The 15958-nt window shown below is 36.9% G+C and overlaps 1 protein-coding gene across 2 annotated transcripts in view; it reads left to right on the top strand.

Annotated features, from left to right (window-relative positions):
- The window catches only part of MSH6 (MUTS homolog 6), a 197637-nt gene that overhangs the window by 131716 nt on the left and 49963 nt on the right, over positions 1-15958 (top strand). The window contains exons 12-14 of one of the 2 annotated variants that reach the window (XM_089458271.1): positions 5708-5886; positions 6034-6236; positions 6398-6502. In XM_089458271.1, the coding sequence (XP_089314397.1) occupies positions 5708-5886; positions 6034-6236; positions 6398-6502 (487 nt within the window). The remainder of the gene's footprint in view (positions 1-5707; positions 5887-6033; positions 6237-6397; positions 6503-15958) is intronic. The other variant, XM_089458272.1, reaches the window with a different exon arrangement.

The following is a 15958-nucleotide window of genomic DNA, read 5'->3' as shown; positions in this document are numbered from 1 at the left end:
GTGGATCTACGTGGGAGAAATGATGAATGGGGTAATAATGAGTGGAAATCGGGTAATATAAGTGGATAAGGGAGCGAGACCACGTAACCAAAATCAGGGTTTCTTGTGAAATACCATTCCCAAAGCCAAATGGTCAGTAAAAGAGATCCCACGGGACTAGAATCCAAGGTTAATATCCAAAAGGGGTATAGGGGACAAGAACACAGAAGTGTCAATGATAAGCAAACTACAATACTCAATTACCAAATGACAAGGCATACCTTTAGGTTTAGGAGGCCCACCTTCAAAAATACGATCATGGCAGATGGGTGAGGGACCACATGGCTGGCTCAAGTGGCAGAGAAATGGTAGAATGAGCTAGTTGGTGGCTGCAAGGGGCTGCCGGTTGAGGACTATCTGGGAGGAAAAAATTCTCCTAGGGATCTCACCCACAAAATGGTGGGTAGCAACTTGCACTCTGATGTTTTGGTTATATGTACCTTTGCTATATACATGAAATTTTTTGCATATTTGTGTATAATAATTTGGATTCATATGGATGGACATGAATTATATGTTTTTTTTTCGAAATTTGAATATTTTATGTATTTTTTGTTCGACCAATATTTTGGTCCAATTGAGGATGTTGTGACCATTTTCCATCAAGCAAACAAGGGGATATCCATTGTTTTCATTGGCATGATTCAACTTACGAGATATATCTATTTTTTGTTTTGATATAATTTTGTATCATTATATTAGATCTTATGACTCAAGACATATCATATTTCAATATCAATGTGTGATGTATCACTTGACATCATGTAGCAATGTGTTTGATTGATGTTGATGTTGATGTTGTTTTAGAAGTTAAAACATTGAGAAAAAATGATTATTTTTGAAAATTTTAAAGTTTCTCCATAATTTCCAATATTTTCCTTGATATTGTCGATAATTTAAATTTGGGACCCCCAGTGATAAATTGCCGATAACGATAAATGTAACATTGGTTCATATCATCATCAAGGAGACCATAACAAGGAGTCCACATCATTAATAAGTCCACATCAGGAAGTCATCAAGACCTCCATATCATCTTGTTGACCACATCATTAGTAATGATATGAAATAAATTCAATGTACTTATCTATTGTGAACATGACAACTCCCTCTTAACCTTCAATGTTTAGCCTGCAAATCATACTCATTAAAATGTCAGATCTTCTAGAAGCTAGGGTTTCCAGTGGAAGTAATAATTTCATAAGCCCATGGCTTACTTAACCCCTTTTGAATAAATAGGGTTAACAATCATTAGGCTAGGGTTTGCATAGCAAGGGATCTGACTTCATATTCTTCAAAATCAGTCTAGGGTTTATGAACCCTAGATGTAAGACTTTCATCTTCCAACTTCATTAAATTTTAATGTCAGCATCATGAGAGATCTGTCCATATCAGTGGACACAATAAAACTGCAAGCCCAAGATTTTCACAATTTTTTTGATTGGATTGGGTTGATAGATGAATGGCAAGGGTTATAACTCCAAACCCTTACGACCTTTCAGATTTAGTATAAGGTTTACAAGCCCTAGATGAATAAAATTCAACTTTGCAAACTTATTCATCTTTGTCGTTTGATTTCAAAATCAGTCTTAAGAATGATGAGACTTAGAGTTAAGCTCACAACCCAAGGGCTCCCTTGCTAGGGTTTACTGACTAAATCCGTCATCAATTCTTGTTCTTAATAGCAGCATCATTCCTTATTCAAACCTTTATGCAGTGATCTCAAAAATTGCATTGATCCCAACAATTTTTCTCTTCAATATACCTTAATTTTTATCATATATGTCAGATCTCTAAATTGGAATATCTCTAAATTAGATATTGAAGAGGAACTTATATTGATAACATGCAACGCATGACTCCTTCAGCTGAAACAACAAATTTCTAGTCATAGAATGTTGCCAATTCAAAATCACAATGTACCTTCTGTTGACTGCTCCTAAGGTCAAAACATAAAACAGGGGGAGATCATCACATTTTGAAACTTGGAGAGGAGCATAGTAAAATATATATATACTAAGAACACATAAGAGTCGGTTCCTTGTTTTTCAGGTTTGCTTTTGTAGCGAGGAAACATCCTTCTTCTATATATATATATATATATATATATATAGGACTGAGCTCAGTAACTAGGTTAGTCATTCAAGTCTTAGATATGCCCACTCGTGCAAATTTGAACAACTTCCTTAGATTCTTATCCTTCTGAACATTAGAGGTCCATCAAAGTTCAACACTTAGTCTGGGCAATCATCATTACCAACCCGAGTTGAAATGGCTTAGATACTTCTATAATTGAGGGCATTGCTTCTCCTGATACTTCTGATGCAATGGACACTTTTGAGAAAGGCATGGTAAAGAGGAGGTAGCTTTGGAAATCCCTATACCAATACAGTTTTCACTGAAGTGCCTCTTACAATTTACTTCTGCGGATATAGGACAAAGGCTAATTAGATGTAAATGTCCTAGGGCTGCAAGAGGATAGTGACTTCGACTTCTATCATAGAGAAAGTTTTGTTTAGAGGTGCTTTAGACCTCACCAAGGACTCTTGGCCTTGCATTATTCCACAGACCTTTGCACATATATCCCAACATTTTGCCTTAACTAGAAATCAATAGATGCATACACAATTATGATCAAGCTTCTATTGTCCTCAGAAGGGAATCTTTGTCTGGAGCAAGGAACTCGATCTTAGGATTAAGCTCCAAGGATCATCAAGGAGCTCGGATCCTGTCATAGAGAACTCCCATAGGGGCTTGCATAAAATGACACAAGGATGCTTGCAGAACAGAGGATCATACACATATATCCACAGAGATGTCTTAAACTCAGATCTCTGTCACCATCTTGCATAGGAGATCAATGGTTGACTATATTTACTTCCGAGAATGTTCACATTTTTCTTTCGTAGATGCATTTCCAGGGATATTATATTTTAAATGCTACTTTGATCTTTGATTTCACAGATGACTTGGCCTTGAGCTAAGCTTTAATTCCATAGAGATAATGATCCTCAGAGACACTCGCATTATTTACATAGGGATTTGCAACAGCTCTCGTATTCGTATCCCAGAGATGAAGTCCTCAAGCTCGCATAGCTACCATAGAGAGAATCTCAGATCCACAGGTGGCTCACAAACCTCAATCCAGAAATATATATATATATATATATATATATATATATATATATATATATATGTCAGAGTATTGAACTTGCATAACTCGCAATTTTCCATAGGAGATAGGATGATTCAGATATTTCAAGAAATGTAAAAATTGATTTATAAATCAAAGAGATGCCTTGCTAGAGATATATATGCCTTGGGTCAGTGTTGCGGGGGAGCTCCCCCCTCGTTCCCGCTCCCAATCCACGCTCTGGGCGGGAGCGCGCTCCGTAGAAATATTTTCGCTCCCTGCCTTTTTGGGAGTGTTTTGCCTTTTTTGCAATTTTTTTTTTTTGTAGTAATGTTCGAAATGCAATTTTTTTTAAAGAAACAAATAATTTTTGAGTGGGGCAGCGTAATGATCAAGTCTAGACCCTAGTATTGATATGCTATTCATGGTAATGTTAAATTCTTAAATTTAACATTCCTTGTACTTAAATTTTTAACATTACCATGAAATGACTTAGGATGTTTGAGAGTGGTTCCGGCCTCATTGGATTTCATATGGAGAAAGTAGAATTTTAGATTTCATTCAAAATCCAGCAGACTTATCAGTTTTTCAGGGTTTCAGGATTGGGGGATTGCAATGTTTCCATTGAATTTTGTAATGTATTAGAGTATGGAACTCATATTTAATCAAGAGCACCAATCCCTCTACGTACCTTGATGTTAGTGACATTGGTTGTCGAACTCCTATATTATGACCCTCCTAAAAATGTACGCATCACTCAAACAAAATCTTGACTTGACATGCTATGCTTTTTCTATCTTATGTTAATGCTTAGAGGGTGATATTAATGACAAAGATCCTGATTTCCTAACAAGACTAAAAAATTAGACATTTCTCGTGGTGGCAAGAGGCCCAAGCATAAGAAATAGATAATAGATTTACTTATCTTTTCTAGTTTCTAGTAGCTTTTATAACTATTGACTCTTTCATATTTATTATGATATTTTTTTAAACAATATATGACAATTTAAGTTTGAAGTTGGCAATTATAACTCATTAGTAATGAAATATGAATATGATGCTTCATGAAAGTTGAAAGTTGTTTCATTTCATTTCACTTTATAACATTTCATTTCATGTTAGATATTATTTGTTGTAATGGTTACACTTGGCTTACAAGTACAACTTTGGTGATCAATGATGATAAATGTTATATATTGAATTTTGAAAGCTTGAAACTTTAAGATTGATGAATCATGAGACTCAATATGTTGTATGTTACTATGTTAATAACTTGTGGACGTGGTTGGTGAAGATTATAACTTCTAGATGATTGTTGTTATATGGTTCAATCTATGTTTTTTTTTATGTTTTTTTATATCTAATTCATTATTCTACATGTTTTTGTTGACATATATGTATCAAAATATAAAAAATATATATATTATATAAAAAACGCTCCGGGATTCGCTCCCAAACTGGGAGCTTCTGAAAATGTCGCTCCCGCTCCCAGTAACACTGCCTTTGGTCAATTGGCAGACCTATTTACTTTGCCTCAGCCTCAGAATTGCATAATTTCTCTTGTTGATGAATAGAAGGATCAAGTCCACAACCTTCAGTACTTTTAGCCTTCCTTCCAAGCTTCACAAGGGCCGTGGCCTGCCACAGAGAGATCTGTCCTAATCTAAACTCCAACACTGCCCTTCCTTCAAGTCTGCCCCCAGTCCTGAGATTTTCGGCCCCTTTTCTAGCCACCCTGAGGCCTCAACCTGCCTAGAGTAGAGAGATTAGGGCTTCATCCCTCCCAAAAATACATGACAGAACTGTGTTAGGGCTTCAGACCCTCTTCCATGAACAGAACCGATGTTCCAAAATCCTCGGTTAGCTTTTCAATTTGGTCTGCCCAGAAATGCACAAAGGATTCAGATCTCTTCTAGAGCCTTTCTCTTGCTCATAATTTCTCCAGCTGCCACCCTTACGTCCGGAATAGGAGCCAACAAATGCTTTCATCTCTTGGCTTATTTCAGAGATAAATAGCCACTGAGTAGAGACATTTAGGCGTACTGAAATTTCGGTGCTCCCTTCTCCTTGAGAAATTCTCTGGAACAGAGCTCATGTGAAGATAGATCAATGTGTGTCAATGAGGAGGAGAGGTCTCCTTTATATAGACATTTGAGGAGGTTGAATGGGGCCTTTAGGGGCCTAGCCTACTTGAAAAATATCTTGGAGGGAAATTATAAAATTCAAATTTCAATTTTCATTTTGCAATTTCTTTCTTTGATGGAAATATGTGTATGTATGTATGTATTCAAATTTAACGACAAATTTATCAAAACATTTTATTTGACGGTTTTTTTTTGAATTTCATTGTTGTTGAATTCAAATATGAACTCAGACCAGGTGATTTAATCTAGCATCAAAATTAAATATTCATCATTGGAGGAAGTGCTTTTATTTGACAAATCTTAACATGATGCTCATATATCTCTTTGCTTTTGGTTTTTTTTCCATGTTAATCATTTTCACCCAATGGATTGCGTTGTTTGATGCATGCAGTGGTGCTGCTGGAAGGAATGCTGATCGAGTTGTTCTTTATGAAGATGCAGCAAAAAAGCAACTCCAGGAATTTATTGCTGCTCTTCATGGATGCCGGTGTATGATCCAAGCTTGTCTGTCTTTCAATGACAGTATGGATGAGATAAAATCCAGTTTGTTACGGCATATTTTAACCCCAGGTGTGTTTTAGCGGGAGTGGGTTTGAGTTTTAACTCTGCAGTATGTTGCTTTAATTATATAGTTGGTGAAGATATTTTTTTGCTGCTTGCTGTATGGTTATTATACTATGAATTGTTTTTCACATGTGCATTTTTCCGCTGGTGCAGGTAAAGGTCTCCCTGATGCGAGGTCAACTATTAAGCATTTTGAAAATGCTTTTGATTGGTCAGAAGCAGAAAAGACTGGCCGTATTCTGCCTTGTGAAGGTGTGGATAAGGACTATGATGCGGCTAATAGAACTGTGAGAGAAATTGAAATAGAGCTAGAAAAACACTTGGAAATGCAGCGGAAGTATTTTGGAAGTGATATGGTAAACACTTGTTTCAAGTATGCTGTCCTCTATTGTTTTGCTATTTTGTCAATTTCTTTTGGTTTGTTGTTGCTTTTAAAATACGGGCTAACCATTGATTTATCCTTTAATTTGTGAGGACCTGCAGTTGTTTAACTTCTGATTGTTTATGTTTACTGTAGCAGATAAATTATGTTACTGTTGGAAAAGAGCACTATCAAATAGAGATACCTGAAAGTCTGCTTGCAAAAGTTCCTCAGGATTATGAAGCTCGGTCATCAAGAAAGGTCTGCAGTAATCTCTGTAGATTCTGGAAGTTTCTTAGCTAAGTTGCAATCCAATGAGATTTTTTGTTTGTTTGTTACTTTGAGTATTTCATCATTTTTTCTTTTGCCAACATGTCTATTCCAAACCATTTCTTAACTAATATTTCCATAATAGATTGATTGATCTGCAATGGCCACAAAACCTATGTAATCAAAATTACTCTGTTATATAATGGACAAAGATATGGCAAAAAATGAACATATACGAAAAAACATCATAGTCTTAGAATGGTAAAGAGGTTTATTATTAAATTTTCGTACAATTATTGCGTAATAGTAAACTTTTTGGAGCACCTTCAAGCGCCAGAATGGGTTAGGCACACCTGTGACCTAGAGATTGGAGTGAAAGACTCTTCTGGATGAAAGTATATCAGTTATGATCATTGAATAAAGTTTTGAAAGTGGAGAACTGTACTTCTTTTGGAGAAGAAAGCACAGAGTAATTTTCAGTGAGGACTTCACACAGCATTTGGGGCTGATATTACTTTTATGAATGAGAATTAGCAACAAATTTCATTAAGGGTGATCTAGGAAATATAGAGAGTAGATGGTTATGGGGGTGAAGGCTGATATGTTGGCCTTTTTTGAGTGTGTTGGGAGTAGGGTTCAGGGTGAGCAAACTAGGGGTTGTCTGGTGTTAGTGTTATTGTAATCCTGTCATTTTTGTAATGTAATATGAGATAAATTTTCTAAAAGAAGGGGAGACTTATTTATTTTCCAAGAGGCGGTGTCCTACTCCCAGAGTTGTTTGACTTAGAAAAGATACTTCCTTTCATCTAATTATGTGTAATCAGTCTTAAATTGATGGTGCCTTCATAATAGGGCTTCACTACGACCTTTAAGGCATGTTTAGAGGTGTCTAAGGAGTAATTGTCGGGCTAATCTATGGGCAGAGATTAGGACATGGTATTCAGTTCAATCCAGGTCCTTGTAAGCTTAGGAGCACATTACAGTATGTAGGGAATTAGACTAGATTGGTTGTCACATGAGAAAATGGAATTAGATTAGGATTGTTACCCACAACCCATGGGTAGTGTCCATAGGAGAAATTTTTTCTCCTTGATGGTCCTCAACTGACAACCAACAATCCATTGTATCTACCAGATAGCTCGATGTGCCACTATCTCTGCCACCTGAGCTAGCCATTTGCTCCCTCTCCCATTTGTTATGATCATATGTTTGAAGGTTGGCCTTCCAACCCCGAAGGTATGGATTTTCATTGTGTAGTTGGGTATTTTTGTTTACTTATCATCTAAGTCACCTGGGGATTCGGGATTCGACGGATACGGGGATTCAAGTGTTAGATACAGACACGTTGACCCCCCGGAACAGGACACATTCAGATACATTTTATATATATATATATATATATATATATATATATATATATATATATATATATATATACTTAGATATTTCTTACACAAAGTTTCATTCATGATACAAATTCATTGATTCAAACATAGATCTTCATCTAGATGTAAGTTTTACGAAGTAATATTATGCATACAAAATTACAAATACAATTGTGACATAAATGATAAATGATAAATTCAACAATGATCTAATAGGAGAAAGTCAAGATAGTAAGATAAATATATTGTAGTTTTCTCATTAAGTTATCAAAATCAAAATGTGTTACTGTTTACATAGGTAGTGCAATGTCAATGGCAAATAGAAATAGAAAATACAAAACAGCTACAACTACAAGTATACAAGTATACAAGCCTCAAGGTAGTAGCTAGCTCATGACTCATGAGTCATCAATCCTCAGTCATCGTCAAAATCAGCCTCATTGTCCTCATCATCATGGTCACCACTGCTCTCCTTTGCTGCATCCTCCTCCTTTGTATCCAAATTCATTTATGCATCTACTGGTGTGGAGGATGTCCCCTCTATAGTATCACCATCATCAAATTTAATAGGCTCTAGCACTTACATGTTGTTTGAATCTACTTGAAAATGCTTGCACACCCTTTGCTCCTTGCTCCTAAACACCCATAGCGAACCCACAACAAACTAAACAAGTGAATGTGAAAATAGAATGGGGAAATACGCCTTTATAACGCCCCGCAGGTTCTTGATTTTTGGATTTGAAGTGTCCTAATCAGGACACGTTCCGGATTCGAAGTGTCCTGATTGGGACACATTCCGGATTCGAAGTGTCCCAATCGGACACGATGTGCCCCAATTTTCGGACACAAATCTGCCCGAATCGTGTTTGATTCGCCGGATTCAGGACATGTAGGGCCTGCGGATCCAGTGTCATAGTTTATCAAGGACACTTTTGGGCATGAATTAGTGGGGGGATTCGGCCGAAAGAGTGGGCTTGGTTTGTACTACTATGTAACGACCAAAGGTCGTATACGCAACAAAAATATTAAAATACTTCGTAGACAAAGACATCCATTGTAGGATAGAAATTGTAAATTGTATAAATGTTAAATTATAATATGTTCTATGCTTAGAGCAGTGTACTTATTTTTTCTTCTTATTAGCCATAGATTAGCAATCACATATACATTAAGTAAAGTGCAGATAGAACATTAAATGATCAACAGAAAACAACCCAAGACAAGAGACACAAGATGCGGCAGCTAGCTAGGGACAAACCCCAATGCAGGGAAACTCTTTGATCAAATCTTCTTTTATCTTCAATAATTCAGCAGAGAGAAATAATACAAAATCTGAATTTTGTAATTTTATATCAGCGGCAACAAACCCTCGATCAGCAAAGTCAAACTTGGTTAAACTAGTTGAAATTGACCTCTAAAATGCTCGGTCAATTTTCGGTCAACTTGTCCTTGAACAGCCTGAAGAAACAACCCTTGAACAGCCCCAAAAGTACAGTCAATTTGCAGATTTCTGAAGTCAACTTGCAGCCCTAAATTATGGTAGTCAACACTGGTCAAACCAGAGGTCAGATCACCTCGATTTTCGTGCCAAAAATTGCGGCCTACCTAGGAGGTAACCACACCCAATCCACTCTTTTGGATGGTCAACGTTGGTCAAAGAGATGACCTGCTGCCCTAGCGTCCTTTCTGCGTCTTCCTTGCCCTAGGGCGTCTTCCTTTCAGCCACACGTGTGAGAGAGAGAGGCTCCTTTTATGCGTAGGAGAGAGAGAGAGAAGATGAGTGAATGAATTGTACAAATGAGGAGGAGGCTCCTTGTATTTATATGCAAACGTTGAGGGTGAATAGACGTGACTGTTGGGCTTTTGAGCCTGCATAAGTTTGCTGGCCGACCTTGACAATTTGTCCATAATCAAAATAAATTCATATCTCCATAAATACTTATTGGAATTGGATGATTTTTAGATCAATCATACACCTCTCGATGAGAGGAATCTAGGAAAAATATCAGAAGCCATAAATAAGGTGATCCACATGGAGTTTGGCCCTAGTTGCCAATTTTAACAATAAAAAAATTGAATGTAGGATGGGTACAAATGTGAATGAGGGACTTGTATATATAGCTAGGTAAGTACCCTTTCACTAACGATTATGTCCTTAGTGACATTCATTTTCATTAATTGCTAACTAAATAATCATTAATCTTATTTGTTGTCTTTTACATTATTTGTGTTTATTTTTTATATAAATTTAGTTCGTTACATTGCCTTTCCCTTCAAAAATCTTTGTCTTCAAAGCTTACTGATGAAAGATTTGATCTCTTTTGTCGTTCGGAATATCTTCTCGTTTTTGAGCTTCCATCTTTGTTGATATTTGACGATATGATGCTTTGAGCGATAGACATAATTGTCGTACTGAAAAAGGGGTCGGACCATCCTAGATTAATCTTCTAGGGGATCTTTTGATCCTCAGAGATTTGTGGTGAATAGTTATCGTATGATTGGATTGAGCTCACTTCAGTATTATTTGGGACATAAGTTTGTTATTTATGTTCTACGTGATATAGACTTGTAGATTGATTAAGGCGTCTACTCTTGTGATTCAGATGTAGATAAGGGATTTTTCTTGTTTGATCTTCCTTAAACGTTTTTATGGTAGTTTCCTGATTTTCCTCCGAGATTGTTGTTGTTGACTTGACTACTGAATCCTCATTTGGGGTGTTTGTCGTTTGAAAAACACTCTGAATATGTCTTTACTTCAGTAGGATTGGGATTTGCTTGAATTGTGAAATTAGTGGGGCCGACGTTTGCTTCTTCTTACCCAACTTGGACTACTACATCTAGTGATTTTGATGCTTCTTTTGCGACAATTTTTTTGAACCTGTTCATCAATGATTTCTTATCGTCCTTAAGTCTTTTAATTTGTTTGAGCAGATTTTGCTTATTTTTTTTGAGACGTAAGAATTCCTCATTTTCTAAGTCAGCGTTATTTTGGCTTCTCGACGTGAGTTGTGATATTGATTGGATCAGTATTAGTTCCCTTATCTTCAACCTGGACTGTAATGTTTGGAGACTTTGATACTTCTTGAGTAAGTTGCTCTAACTTGGATTTAAATGACTTCTCCTCATTCTTAAGCTTTTTAATTTGGATTAGTAATTTTTCGCTATGATTCTTAAGTTGCAAGACTTCTTCATTTCTATCATCTGTGATTTTGTCAATTTCATTTTGCATATTTTGTAATACTTTTTTATCTTCTTGAAATATTACTTTTGAAATATCTTGGATGTCTTTTGGTGTTACTAAATTTCGCTGCATGGTAACATCTTGTAGTGTTATTTTTTTCTTTTTGTAAGAAAATGTCAAAAAGTTCTATTTCATATTTAGGATGAAGGATCTTAGGGTTTCCATCTAGGGTGTACCTAAAATAATGTCACCTTGATCGCTCAATAGGGTTTGAACTGAGAATTGTGATATAAATGTTCCTCAAGTCATTGTAATATATATATATATATATATATATATATATATATAAGAACATAATTTTAAAGATTTTCATTCATGTTTCCAAACACACAACATTAGAATATAGATATAAGACAACATATGATCAAAGTAGGCTCATGAATATATCCATTATATAAAAATGGCACCCAGTGCACTGTCCAATACATACATGATCATGAATCATGGTATAGAGATCAAAACAAAAACACATAACCAAGGAGGCTAGAAATGGCCTCTACAACAAAAGTAAACTGTGACCAGTACTATTGGCTACTACCAGAGGAGCCAAGATCATGTGGATCAATCTCTGGATCATCATTAGAGTTAGACAGGGGGCCCCATGGCTCCTCGTCATCATCATCTTCAATTGCAACTGTAGAAGTGGTAGCACTAGTAGGTTGTGCAGCAGATGCAAGCTGAGATAGATGAGATATGTGCTTCTGTCGTGGCTGAGCAGAGGAAGCGCTTGCAACTGGAGGACTTGCTGGCTGTGAGGCTGAGGCTGGTACAAGTGGATCAGGATTTGCATTCAACTGAACATTATGTTCGACTGATGCTATCGTTTGTAATTCATAAACCATATCCTCATCAGAAGCAAACTCTGTTGGATGACTCTCCACTACCCAATTTGATGATGGATCAATGTCTTCCAACACAATGGGATCTGAATCAGGTCTTTTGTTTAGCAATTGGTTGCGTCTGAGCCGGAGGTTGTAGTGGACATAGACTAGATCATTTAACTGTTTTTGATCGAAACGGTTTCTCTTCTTTGTGTGAATTCTCTCAAAGATGGACCAATTGCGCTCACACCCAGTAGCACTGCAAGTTTGACTCAAAATACGAATTGAAAACTTTTGAACTTAAGGACAATGGCTACCAAAGCCTCCCACCATTGTTTACCTGGCTCATCTGCTTCTCTTGCAATCTTTGCTAGGTTCTTCCCAAAGGTACCCGAGGCATTGGTGAAGGTTGTGGCCTGTTGGTGTATCTCCAGCTGATCACACTCCAATGGGATCATGCGATCAATGTAATCAATCAGTCCATTTCTAACCTCCCCCCTCAAAGCTCCTGTTGCCTTAGCTTTATAATGATACCGTGGGTACAAAAAATACCCAGTTGCATGTATAGGGCAATGGAGTTGATTGTTCCATCTTTCATCAATGATTGCCCAAATGGGCCCATACTTAGCCACTTTATCCTTGTATGCCTCTTTATTTGCTCCTTTGCTTGATCCATAGCCTCATAAATGAAGCCCATAGCCAATCTTTCCCCATCCACCAACTGCAACACCTTAACCAGTGGCTTAGCAAGCTTCACAATCTTTGCTGCCTTTCTCCAAAATATTTCTTCATTAACTTTCTTTTTCAATTCCTTGCCTTCCAGTTTGTGAGACCATTGGCTTAGATTCCATTCTTCACTGGAAAAAATCTTTTGCAAGTTTCTATGTTGTGAAAGCATAGATTGCAGTGTCAAAAAATAAGTAGCAAATCTAGTGATGGTAGGCCTAATAATATCCCTGCCCCCTGTGTGTTTCCTCATGAGGTTCAAAATCCATGAATGATTGTAGATAAATTTTGTTATGCTTTTGGCATGATCTACAACGTTTTTGACCCAATATAATTTTCCAATATCCTCAAGTATGAGGTCTATGCAATGTGCAGCACATGGGGTCCAAAAGATGGTCTTGTGTTTTTCCTCTAACAGTTTACCAACAAGAACATAGTTAGAGGCATTATCTGTGATGACTTGAACAACATTAGCCACCCCCACCCCCTGAACAACCTCATCCAATAGCTGAAACAACAATTGCCCATCTTTTACCTTATCAGATGCATCAATTGATTTTAGAAACATGGTTCCTTGTGGGCAGAAGATAAGAAAGTTTATGATGGTATGGTTTCTTTGATCAGTCCATCCATTTGACATGATGGTACATCCTGTTCCTTGCCCATGAGTCCTTGAAATCTTTCAAATAGTCATTAATGGATAAAATTTATTTCTGCAAACAATACCCCCTTAGCTCATGCATAGTAGGGCCTTTGAAGCCTTTTCCAGCAGCATGTATGGCATCAAACATAGGCTCATAATATGGTGAACGGGAAGCATTGAAGGGGATATCAGCATCATACCACCATCTAGCTATGTAATCACAAACAATATCCCTCAATTCTTTCTTCCAATGGTCATCTAAAGTGGGCTGCATTTGACTTCTACTAGCTTGAGGACCATGTGCATTTGATGGAGAGGAGGGAGTGAAATAACTTTTGATATTCATATCACCATTTTTCATTGTACCCTTTCCCTTTTCTTGTATAGACACAAAAGAGGGAGGAACATATCGGAAGGGGTTGGATGCATCAATACACGGGATTGAGGAAGAACCCTTCGAAGCAAAATGGGGTTTGGTAGCCATCATTTTTTGTATATTCCTCTTCCTCCCAATTTCAACCTCTAACTCTTTTTGCCTAGCCTTATTTTCTTTAAACTTCTCAAAGCTGGCTAACAAAGCCTTCCTAATCTTCCCAATTTCTAGTGAGGTACATGGAGTAATTTGGCCTCTAATCCCCGCCAAGTGTTGTTTCAGCCTATTAATGCCCCCAGGACCTTCCTTAATTTTCCTATGGCAAAATTTGCAATGCATTTGACTTTCAACCATTTCAACATATGCCCAAGCTGCATCTTTCACTCTAGGTGCCATTTTTTGAGTTGGAAATGAAAGCAAACAATCTGAAAATGAAAAAAAACATTGATTCAATGCTCATTTCTTTCACAAAAAACACTCTTTCAGATTTCTAGATTTGCACATAAAATTTAATAAGCAAAAACAGATTTTACAAGTGAAAAAAAATACCTTTAGGCACAAATTGCCTCCTCAAGCTTGCTCCAAGAAACTAACTCCTTAATGCTGCTCCAAATGGCTGCCCAAGAAGCTCCTCACTCCAGCTACAATGCTTGCCCAAGAGTCCTCACTGCTGCTCCAAAAACAAACTCAACAACTCTTCACAAACTCTCACTGAAATTCTCCCTCAAATGCATGAGATGGTTGTGAGAGAATGAGAGGGGTTGAGTGGGTTAAATAGGGTTTGGGAGAGGGGAATGGACCCCAAAGACCAAATAGGCAATATTAAAACAGGTTTGGAGTCCACAAAAAGAAGATTTTTTTTTAAAAATGTTGTTTCCAGTTTCATTGGGCCACTGTCACTAACTCGGCCGAGCCGACCGAGTTGTTAGACAACTTGGTCGGGTTAATACCGAGCCAGTTGAGTTGTTAGACAACTTGGCTAGTTCGGTATTAACTTGGCCGATCGATCCGAATCCTTGGCCGAGTCATAGTTTTGAGGCTTGGCGCGGACCAACTCGGGCGAATCGGTTCCAAGCGTGTCGTTTTTTAAAACAGTGGTTTAGCAAGGATATTTATAATTAGAGGCTACAAAGCCCTACTTATGGTGTATTTAGGGTTTTTTAGATGTATTGATAATTGTAAACATTCCAAGGACCTGCTAGGTTTTATTGCACAACTTTTGGCTCTGATATATTGTCTACATACCATGTCAAGTTGTCAACCTTCCAAATAGGAGTTCCGACATTTGACAAGCACACTTGTAAGTACTTGACTATGTATATTGTATATATCACATTTTTTGTGCTTGTTTGAGTAAAATCGACAAGATAGGAGGCCTAACTTAAGAAGGATTGCTATCCACTACGCACTTTATTGCTTTGCATGGGATGTATCGTGGAGATTTCTCGTAAGGTTATCCATCACCTTTTTTATCATATGGTGTAACCTATATGGTACAAAGCCTGTGGTAATTTTATCTTCAACTATGATTTAAAGATAGATTTTCTATCAAGCTATAACCCTACTTAGTCTTAGGTTTGTATAATATGTGCAAAGTTGTTTGTCTAGGGAGTATAATATATGTTATAAATGGATGTAATATGGTTCATTGATTTTTCAATATTATGGATCGTTAATATAGATAAGAAAATGGAGGCAATGGTTTTGAACATGATATAGATATTTAATGGGTAGCCCATTGTAGGAAATTGTAAAGATTGTTGCAAAGAATGCAGACCATGTGATTATCATGGGAAGATATTCCAAAGAGGGAGAAGATTCCAATCTTTGTTATAAGCTTGTGAATGGCGATTCTCCAAAGAGTTATGGCATTCAGATAGTGATGAGAGGTGCTAAAATGACCAAGTCATTAGAGGTGGAAATTAGTCTTTATTTTAGTTCTAAAATGAAGAGGGATAGCTTTTTGGCTGTCAACATTGCTTTTGAAATAATAAAGAAGGAAAAAGGGCAAGAGAATAGTTTTTGTACTCATCAACACAATGTCAAACCATAAAATAACTAATTATTAAATATAACAATTTTGTTAAAAGGATCAAAATTGGGGACTCCAACCAATTCTAGACTCAATACGTAAGGTCATTCTGGGTGAGATAAAAACTCATCTCATAGGCAAAAGTAAAATGCAGTTCTACGGTTTATTGCTGTAATAATAATAACAATATGATTTTAAGGTCACAGCCTAGCCAAAGACCAAATTG

The sequence above is a fragment of the Pinus tabuliformis genome, chromosome 7 (genome assembly GCF_031772625.1).
Source record: "Pinus tabuliformis cultivar Carrire ecotype Pingquan chromosome 7, CPIR1, whole genome shotgun sequence".
Classification (NCBI taxonomy): domain Eukaryota; kingdom Viridiplantae; phylum Streptophyta; class Pinopsida; order Pinales; family Pinaceae; genus Pinus; species Pinus tabuliformis.
Note: the sequence above shows the minus strand (reverse complement) of the source record. Positions and strands in the feature narration are given on the sequence as shown.